This window comes from Cannabis sativa, chromosome 1 (genome assembly GCF_029168945.1).
Source record: "Cannabis sativa cultivar Pink pepper isolate KNU-18-1 chromosome 1, ASM2916894v1, whole genome shotgun sequence".
Taxonomy (NCBI): Eukaryota; Viridiplantae; Streptophyta; class Magnoliopsida; order Rosales; family Cannabaceae; genus Cannabis; species Cannabis sativa.
In genome coordinates, this window is record NC_083601.1 from 2,545,946 (window position 1) to 2,555,881 (window position 9,936).

The following is a 9,936-nucleotide window of genomic DNA, read 5'->3' on the forward strand; positions in this document are numbered from 1 at the left end:
CATTTGAAAATTAATAATAAAAAAAACATTTAGGACTCGTTTGGAACGTCGTATTAGGTCGTATTGTATTGTATTGTATTATATTGAATTGAATTATATATCATATTTTTATATAATACTATGTTAAACTTTAATTTATACCAAATTATTATATATTTAAGTGTCTATAAAAATTAATACCACATATAGTTTTAAATAAAAATATTGTATAAAATGCAATTAAATATAATACAATACAATACAACCTAATACAGCGTTCCAAACGAGCCCTTAAACTCTTGGGGAGTATTTCGCTTTCTTATTTGATAAAGTGCATTTAAATATTTTAAACTCCAAACCCTAATAATAAGAACTTTGGTAACAGCGGAATTATTTTCATCAGTTGTCGAGGAGCTCAAAGGTTCGAGCCGTGACTTTCTATTTTCCGTCTCAATTTTTTTTCCGTCTTCTTCAACTAGAAAATCATGAAGAAAGATAGCTCGGATTCTTCCCCGGTAAAGGTAATAAAAAAAATTAGTTTGTGCTCTCAATTTCATGAAAATTCAGCTTAGATCTCCATTTTTTTTGACTCAGTTCTCTTTCCTCTATCTCTTTCTTCAGCGTAGGTTTGCTCCCAAAGCCCGAGCTGGCAGGAAGCCCAAATCTATACCTCCAAAAAGGTAATTAAGTTCAAATTCTGCATTTCTTTATATCAATTTTCTAAGTTCCTTTCATACATAATTGCAGATTTGTTAACAGTTTAAAACGAATGCAGTAAACTGAACATTGAAGAAGATAATGATAACGAAAAAGATGAAGAAGCTACCCAGGCACAGACCTTGCTGCGTGAATTCAACGTAACTATCTATATATCTTCTTTACAATGTTTTCTTTGTGTTTTGGATTGTTGATTAACTTTTTTTTAAGGCCAATTATTAACCATTTTTAATGTGTTGGGCTTCAAAAAAATTATTATTCTTAGTTTTATAATTTTGCTTCTGACATCTATTATTCTTTACAGGGTTATATATATTGGATATGGTTTTTTTTTTTTTTCCTTTTTTTCCTCGTTTCAAATGATTTTTTTTTTTATATATATATAAAAAGAAATAATAATAATTGTGATTCTCAAATATTTCTGTTTTTACTCTAAGTTTAAATAAACTCTTTATTTATTTACGTTTTTAATGTTATTATTCACAGGAAAGTCTCAAAAGACGAGGACCTAAAGTTGAAAAGAAGTGTAAGTCCTAATTGGGTTTTAATTTTTTATGTTATTAATTACCGTTTATGTTTTGAACTTAAGTTTTGGTCTAGTGTGTTTATACAATGTATGTGTAATGTTTAGTGATATTTTTCTATTTGAATTTTGAAGTGAAATTTAATCAGATTAAGATAATTTGTGGGCTATTTTGACCCTAGACCATTAAGAATTAATGTTGAGATAAGTAGCGGTCTATCATAAGGTAAATTTTTATTTATTTATTTATTTTTTATAGCTGAAAATGACTACAGTACTTCAACCCTCTTGTTAAAAGTTTTTGTAGTCAACATTAGTATGACATGTTTTTGTGTTATCATTCATATTCGTACACATTAAGGTAAAGTTACCATTCTTATATTATGTGAACTTGAATATTAGTTAAGACATAAGCCTCAAAGGAAATTTAATTGAATTTCTACACAAACAGACTATTGTACACATCACAATTACACAGAAATAGGTAGATAGTGTTTCTAATTGGATTTCATTAAATTAAAATATGGAGAAGTTCCTTTGAAGTTGGAATTAAACTTCATACTTGTATGGATTAAAGAACATATTTAATAGCTGAAATATTCTGTGTCAAGATATCTTGTACCTGGTGTACCACTTACTTATGATTTTCAACCTACAGCCCAAGTTGTATTTGGTCCTGGGGCGACATCATCTCCCATAAGGTCATTTGGGGTACCTAAAGATGGAAGCACTAGTAGTAAAAGTCGTGACTTAGACCTCAACGAGTCTGATGGTGATGCACAAATTCCCTTCTACTTGCCCTCAAAAAGTTCTGAATCTGCAGTAACATTTCATGATTCCACCAACAAATCAACTCGAAGTAGCAAGAAAGAATATATTGAACCCTGGGTAAGAAGCACTCAAGCTGATCTCTCTCTATCTCTCTGTCTTAGCACACACATTTACATTCTTGCTTTTGCTGTTTTGCAGGATTACAACAGTTACTATCCAACTGTCCTTCCTCTGAGGAAGCCTTACTCTGGAAATCCAGGTATCATTTGTTGAAATGCCTTCTTACGTAATCTTCCTAGATATCTAACATTCCGTATCTGTCTTAGTGTGCTCATGCACATATATACAAGCCTTTTGTTCTGTCACATATTCTTTGCCTGAGTTATATTCTTTGTCATATATTCTCTTCCCACTCTAGCCTTTAGACACTCTAATTGTCTCACTAGAGAGATGTTATGATAGAAAAGTATGTAGAATATTTAAATCCAGAATGAAACGTGGAAGTTAGTCAATTATGAAATCTTAATGTTACAAGATACCAATTCACTTCACTTTTGCTAAACATTTTATCTTTGTTATCATTGACTTCTAACTTTTTACGATTTCCATATTAATGTGTTGAACAACATTGCTTCTTTTTTCCTTTTTGGCTATAAGATCATCTTAACAAAATCGAATTTGGGGAAGCTGCTACAAATGCTGAGTATGATGAGGATGCTACCAATGCTGCTTCAGAACTTGGATTGATGGTACGAGAGACTTATAGCAAAAATGTTGAAACACTTGCAGCCGATACTTTTTGTCGAATCTTTTGATGTGAAATGTGATGTTGATGACAGGAGGAAAATACAGAAGGAAATATGTTTTGGTTCCAGTTTCCCCGCATTCTGCCAACAGTTAAGCAATCAGCTAGTATTAAGGGAAAAGAGAAAATTGGATCATCAATATCATCACCGGGTCCAAGTGCTTCAAGCAAAGGCGCTAAATTGGAAGAGTTACCAAAGGGACATGTGGGGAAAATGCTGGTTTACAAGAGTGGAGCAGTCAAGTTGAAGCTTGGGGATGTCCTTTATGATGTGAGTCAAAGCATTATGATTAATTTTCATATGACTCGTATATTGAGTTTCTATGTATTTTCTTTAAGATTCGAAGCTCTCCCCTCTGACACATGCGCAATAATTTAATTGAGCTAGGAAAATCAAATCTCTATGCATATAGTTTATCTTGCAGCAACAAGGACTATGGGACATTTTTCAACTAGTTGGCAGGCTGAAAAAGCTGGCAAACTGTTAGCTTTTTTGGGCTGCCGATGAATTGAAAAAAGCCGCATGACAACCCTTCAAGTGCTGGTCAGCAATTTCATGTCAAACTGAGTACAACTTGGTTTTGGTTGTTATGTACGTATGCAGGTTTCACCTGGAACTAATGTGATATCAGCTGAAGATGTTGTGGCAATCAACCCTACAGAGAAGCAGTGTGGTCTTCTTGGAGAGATCTCCAAACGAGTTGTGGTATCCGCTGATATTAATTCCCTTTTGAATTCAGTGATTGACTTGGGCTAAACGAGTTGTATATTCTGAAGGTAGAGCTAGTAAATGCAATGTATATGTATCTGGGATATGATGTCTGAGTAAATTTGTAACCAGAATTGCTGACATTATTGCTTGAAATGATGGTGACGACAACGTAGGGATAACAGATTATGGCGTTGATTATTAGAGCCCAACCACCTAATTTTTCTACTTGAAAAAAATGGCTGAATTTAGAATGATGTAAATCCTTTTCAAAAATGATCAAACAAACAATTGATAGAAAGAAAAAAATAATTAGAAAACACAATCAATCACACAAAATACCAAAACCTATTTCATAAAGAAACCTAGTCTGTTAAGTCTAGATTTACTACCTGTTTTTTTTTTTTCATTTCTTTAGTTATGTTACTAGAATTAACAATGCTTTTGCTGGGCTGGCAAGAAGTGCTACAGTTTTTAGCCAGAATTCTGGTTTTATTTCGTATCCTTTGGTTCCCATCATCAAAGGATTTTTTTTTTGGAACACTATCGTTCTAGAAAGAAAGGACAACAAAATAATAAAGTAGCAAATTTTGCCTATTCTAGCTAAATCTGATTTTAGTAAGAGATTTGCAGTGAAAATCAGTAGAAATTTACTACGTAGTTTTTTTTTGTGGTGAAAATTCTTATGCAACCAAATTATCAAATATGTATCTTAAATAAGGATTATGGAGAATAGGAGATTACAAAGTCATAAAAGAAAAAGATCTTAACACTTGAAAGTGAAAATCCACATGTGATGTCGTCAGATTGTAGTCAAGCCTTGTGTGATCGAGTAATGACCACAACTAGAAGAACCATAATGGAGAGCATGAAAGAGGTCCTCAGTTTCTCCTTGAAAAGATCAGCCATTTCTGATGCTGTTGTCTTTTCCTTCTCTGGTGGTTGAAACAAGTCGTTCATTATCTTTGTAATTTTTTCAATTACTTGCATGATTTTTCCTCTGGTGCTATCAAATATCAATTTCACTATATTTGTGGCTTCATTACATTCCTCCTTAGGCCTCCCATCCCAATTCTTTTCGCCACCATCCTCAGCTGCACATAAAGTTTATTATTGGATTATTATTATTAGGGAAAGTTAATAAAGTAAGAATGGTCATTCGATCCGATTGAACATATTTATCCTAATTAAGTAAGATTTTAAATCAACTAAAAACTAATTTCATAGGATATCTTCTACTCAATAGTAAGATCTTTTTGTTCAAAAAGGAAAAAATAGTAAGATCTATAATTCTAAGCAAGACCTCTACCATCAAAAATAAAAATGATATGTTCTCTCTTTTGGACTGTTTAAATTCTAGCGTGGAAGAAGGGGTATGGTAAACAATCACTAACTTTTTTTTTTTCAAAAATATATATGTTAATATACTTTTTTTTTAATTTCTAAATATAAATATATGTAATTGAATTGACTCAGTTGTTAATTGGATTTTGAAAGTATTATCCGATATTCCATTCAAATAATTTTTCATTTCAAATCCAATCGAATCCAAGTTTTGTTAATTGGATTAGATTACATTGATTCGGTATAATTAAATTGGTTTGGATGATGCTCACCATTAGAGGAAGAACAACAATTGCACATGCATCGAATGAAAAAGTCCAAGCTAGGATCACTAAAACATATTTCAATTAAGGAGCATGGCCAAATAATAGAGTTGCATGGTATTTAAAAGGACAAAATAAAACAAAAACTTAATGGTATTGTGGAAATGAAAATGCTAGCTCAAGTGGTTAGGTAGATTAAATAAGGTGTCTTTTAAGCTAGCCATGCAAGGATAGCGGGGAATGAGAACTTGGGTGGCGTTTGGTTGAAAATAATAAAATGGAATGGAATGGAAATGAAACAATTTTCATTCCATTCTTTTGTTTGTTTGCATATTAAAGTATTAGAATGTCATTCAATTTTCCACCATTTTAGTGGAATGACTATTTCATTTTGAAATGGAAGGAAAGACTATTTCTATGCATGATGAGAAAAAATTTAATAATTTTGTTTATATATTTTAAATTTTATTTCATTTCACTCCTATTCATATTTCTATTCCTATTCTTATGTTTTCATTCCTCTTAACCAAACGCCACCTTAGAGTTTGACTCATTCTTTCGATAGCTATTTTTGGCGCTTTTAAAGCTGGCCAAGTTTTTGAACGAAGTACTATTTCGGAACTGAGTCGTGAATTAGATTGGATGGGCCAATGGGAAATCAAATTAGGAGAGTTCAAATGTAATATATTTATACAAGAAGGAAAAGCAACAATATGTTTTGATTGATAACCAAATTTATTATACGAACCTGCAGAAAATGACTCTTTCAGCTCCCTCACTACCTCATTGTTCATAACAGCATTCCAAACTGCTTCATCAGAAGACAATGATTTCACCATTTTCTACACAATCAAATCAAATAACAACACAATAAGACCATGAGATTTTTCACCATAGTTCTCTACATGTACATAATTTAGTGCATCAAGTTATCTAGAAGGTAAAAATCCCAACATCTTAACTATTTCAACTCCCTTCCAAATTCCAATCTCCATATTTGGCTTTGGTAGGAAGTACTACTTCAACCTTACAACTTATCATATGAGAAAGTAGTTAAAAGTTAAAACAATAGAAATCAACCTGTACTAATGGCTCAGTCCGCAACAGATTGAAAGCATCATAAACTCGATCGGATCCATGATACTGCAGCAATTTAGAATTACACATACAAATTGATGGTTCCATCCAATCTGAATCGGACTCATCAGACACTACCGGAGAAACTACTCGTGCTAAACCAGTTGGACTCATGACTAGATGATCTTCATGATCCCTATCCAATTCAAGAGAAAACCTATCCCTTATAAGGTTGGAGTAAGAATCAGCATTGAAAACCCTGTAAACAAAAACACCATTGGACAAAAATCATGTATCACACAAATTAATTTGATTGTGTTTTGCAGTTTGAAGATCACATTCTGGTAACATTAATCACACAAATTATACAGAACAAAACAATCCTTTGACCATACACAACAAGAGAAACAGTATTCCTAAATTTGATTAAATCAAATACAAGATCATTGCAAATCGTGGGAAACTAGTCTACTAGAGTATAAAATGTTGAAGGTATCATGTTTATGTAAAAATTCATTTGTAGCACATTATCTAGTGAATTAATCTCATAATTATCATTATGTTTTTAAACATTTTACTCCAAAGAACAGTTAAATCCTGTAATTAAGTCTACAACAACCACCCCATAATAAAAAAAAAAAGACATGGCATGTCCCACAACAACATCATCATTCTCGACGACAAACCAATTTGCACCCAGAAAACTGAGCCTGACACAAATTTTACAATTTTATTACTATTTTCAGAGCAGAGAAAAAACCCACTAACTAAAAATGAATAATTACATGAAATCTTACTGTTGAAGAGCAGAAATAGCGTTGTGAACTTCAAAATCGGAAGGAACAGGACCGAGACCAAAATAATCATCAACAAACCCATATGAAGTGTCTTCGTCTGGATACCCCTCATCCACTGATACCCAATCCAACTCATCAGAATGAGGCCAAGAAGACGAAGTGGGCAAGCCATGAACGGAAGATACAGGAACATTTAACGAAGCAAAAGGTGAAGAAGAGGAAGAAGAAGAAGAAGCTGGTGAAGGGGAAGACAGAGATAGCTTCTTCTGGGCATGCTTAGGGTTGGTGGTAGTACTAGTACTAGTAGTAGCAGTAGTAGTACTAGAAGAAGAAGAAGAAGAAATGGGTTCTGGGATTGGGCCACCAGCGATATTAGACCTGGTCACAGCTCTGCCAAATGACCTTACCAACCTTCCTCCAGTACCACCACCGCCCATGTTTCTACCGCCGAACATGATAAGGTCTCTTTGTCTAGATAACTTTTGTTCCTACAATGGAATAATAATATGGAGGACCATAGTATAGCATAGCATTAATATTAGATTTTCTTTTTCTTCAAGCTTTGTCTTTTGTTTGTGTATGTGTGTGTGAGTGATTTTCTCGAGGAGATTAAAATATAGATAGGAATAGGATCCATTCCAGAGTTACCATTGGCATCATTTTTTGTTTTCTTTCTCCATTTAAAGAAACTAAAAGGAAAATATTATCTAGTTTCAAAAGAAAATATATGTGAATGAATATCTAGTTGTTTAACGTCTTCGCGACACGTGTCCGACACAGCCAAATTTAGTAGGGTGGCGAGTGCCACACGTGGTCCAATTGTCACTGCTGCATTATCTAATTGACATTAAATTGATTTATTTTATTTTATTATTTTGCAAAGTTATTCTTTTTTTTTACTTGAAATTCTTTTTTTTTTTATTAATTTTGAAATGAGAAAGTTCATTGTGAAGATTTCAAAAAATTATATTGGAAAATTTTCGCCTCATATTCGAATAGTTAAAATTTAAATTTTTTTATATGATGATATATGTGGTAAACATTAGTATATTTTATGAATTACTTTAGAAATTCATAATGTAAAATATTTAATAGTGAAGACTTTAACTCTAGTTTGATTAAAAAATTAATTACTGTTTTGTTATTTTTATTAGAGTTATTTGATCAATGTGTTAATGTATTAATTAAACTGTAATCTTGAGCTATAAATAAGAATAACACCTCAGTTTTAACTAAGATTTTTCTTACTTATTCTTTTGTGAACCTTTTGTAAAGTTTCTCATAGATTCTCTCTTTCTCCCTTTCTTTCTCTGTTCTTTCTTTGTGGAAAAACTTTTTCATGGTATCAGAGTTAATTAACTAGCGTCCATGGCTAATTCCTCAAATGATCCCCAATCTGACACTGATGTTAACAATGCTCCTGCTATGGCACACTCTACACCAACTCCGATGATCTCTAGTTTTTTCAAATCAACCATGGAATCCGTTTTCTAATTCCCTAAGCTACTCCTTAGCGATTAAACTTGATCGTGTCAACTTCCTATCTTGGAAGTTTCAAGTCGTTCCAACTACTATTGGTCACGATCTTAATGATCTTTTGTTCAGCAATGTCAAACCTCTAAAGTTCTTGACTAATGGAAGGTCGAACTCTGTTTTCAAACAGTGGAAACGCAACGATTAGCTATTTCTCTCCTGGTTGTGATCTTCAATGACAGAAGTTGTTCTAGCATTTCTTGCTTCACATACCACATCCTACTCACTATGGAAAACACTTGAACAACGTTTTTCAAGCTAGTCGAAGGCTCGGCTTCTACAACTCAAAAGTCAGTTGTGCAACGTCCAGAAGGGTAATCTTTCTATCTCTAGACTTGTTGATAAGGTTAAGTCTATTTGTGATAGCTTAGCCATTGCTGGATATGTGGTTAGTAATGAGGATCTTGAGCTTCAATTGCTCAATGGATTAGGATCTGAATATGACTCAGTCGTTTCTGGTATAACATCGAGTACTGAATCCAAGTCTTTGGAAGAAATTTAAGCCTTGTTGATGGCTCATGAATGTCTTCTTAAGAGACATCACATTGTTTCTAATTTATCTTCCAAGATGTCAGCCAATCTCTCAATTTGTTCCTCAAAGAGCAGCTATCATGGACCTTACAAGCCACCCTTTGCAAGAGGATCCACATCTCACTCTGGATCAAAACCTGGTGCCAAGCCCTTTCCTCGATCTTTTTCTTCAAATGGTTCTCAATCTTTGTGTCAAGTCTATCTAAAATTAGGTCACACGACTATCATTTGCCGTTACAAATTTGACAAAGCTTTTGTCACTCCCAAGATCCTTAATTAGCCTCGTGCATACATGGCTGAAATAGAGTCAACTTTTGATCCTCAAGTTTATTCTTCTTCCACCATACCAAACTTTGTTGATCATTTATGCGAATACTGGTGCCACAAACCATGTTGCTATGGTATGGAACACCTTTCCAATACTACTCCTTACGCAGGGTCTGAGTCTTTGGATGTAGGAGATGGTAAGAAATTAGTTATATCTCATATTGGTCATGCTCTTCTTCCTTTTTCTTCTACTCATCCTTTACAGTTAAAATATGTTTTGAATGTTCCTGCCATAACTAATAATCTTGTTAGTGTTTCCAAATTAGCAGATGATAATGATGTGTTTCTTGAGTTTCATAAATCTTGTTGTTTCTATCAATGACAAACAATCAAGGAGGGTCTTACTGAAAGGGAAGTGTAAGAATGGCCTTTACATGCTTGGAGATGAATCTCAATCCCCATCAACTCTTGGATTGCAGTGTCACTTAACTACCATTTCAAATTCTCTTACTGGGACTATTTAGTCATCAACTCTTCTTCCTTTTTCTTCTACTCATCCTTTACAGTTAAAATATGTTTTGAATGTTCCTGCCATAACTAATAATCTTGTTAGTGTTTCC

At 33.3% G+C, this 9,936-nt stretch overlaps 2 protein-coding genes across 2 annotated transcripts; one reads left to right on the forward strand and one right to left on the reverse strand.

The window, feature by feature from the left end:
• The first annotated feature begins 338 nt into the window (after positions 1-338).
• On the forward strand, positions 339-3,608 carry LOC115705439 (uncharacterized). Its single transcript, XM_030632775.2, has 9 exons — positions 339-500; positions 601-659; positions 755-836; positions 1,183-1,222; positions 1,878-2,107; positions 2,189-2,249; positions 2,648-2,739; positions 2,830-3,066; positions 3,400-3,608. The coding sequence occupies exons 1-9, from the start codon at positions 465-467 to the stop codon at positions 3,550-3,552; spliced, it is 990 nt and encodes a 329-aa protein (XP_030488635.2). The 5' UTR covers positions 339-464; the 3' UTR covers positions 3,553-3,608.
• A 647-nt stretch (positions 3,609-4,255) lies between these two features.
• On the reverse strand, positions 4,256-7,678 carry LOC115705438 (uncharacterized). The gene is made up of 4 exons (XM_030632774.2): positions 6,986-7,678; positions 6,192-6,447; positions 5,860-5,953; positions 4,256-4,598 (listed from the first exon to the last, which is right to left on the reverse strand). The coding sequence occupies exons 1-4, from the start codon at positions 7,438-7,440 to the stop codon at positions 4,318-4,320; spliced, it is 1,086 nt and encodes a 361-aa protein (XP_030488634.2). The 5' UTR covers positions 7,441-7,678; the 3' UTR covers positions 4,256-4,317.
• Between the last annotated feature and the right edge of the window lie 2,258 nt (positions 7,679-9,936).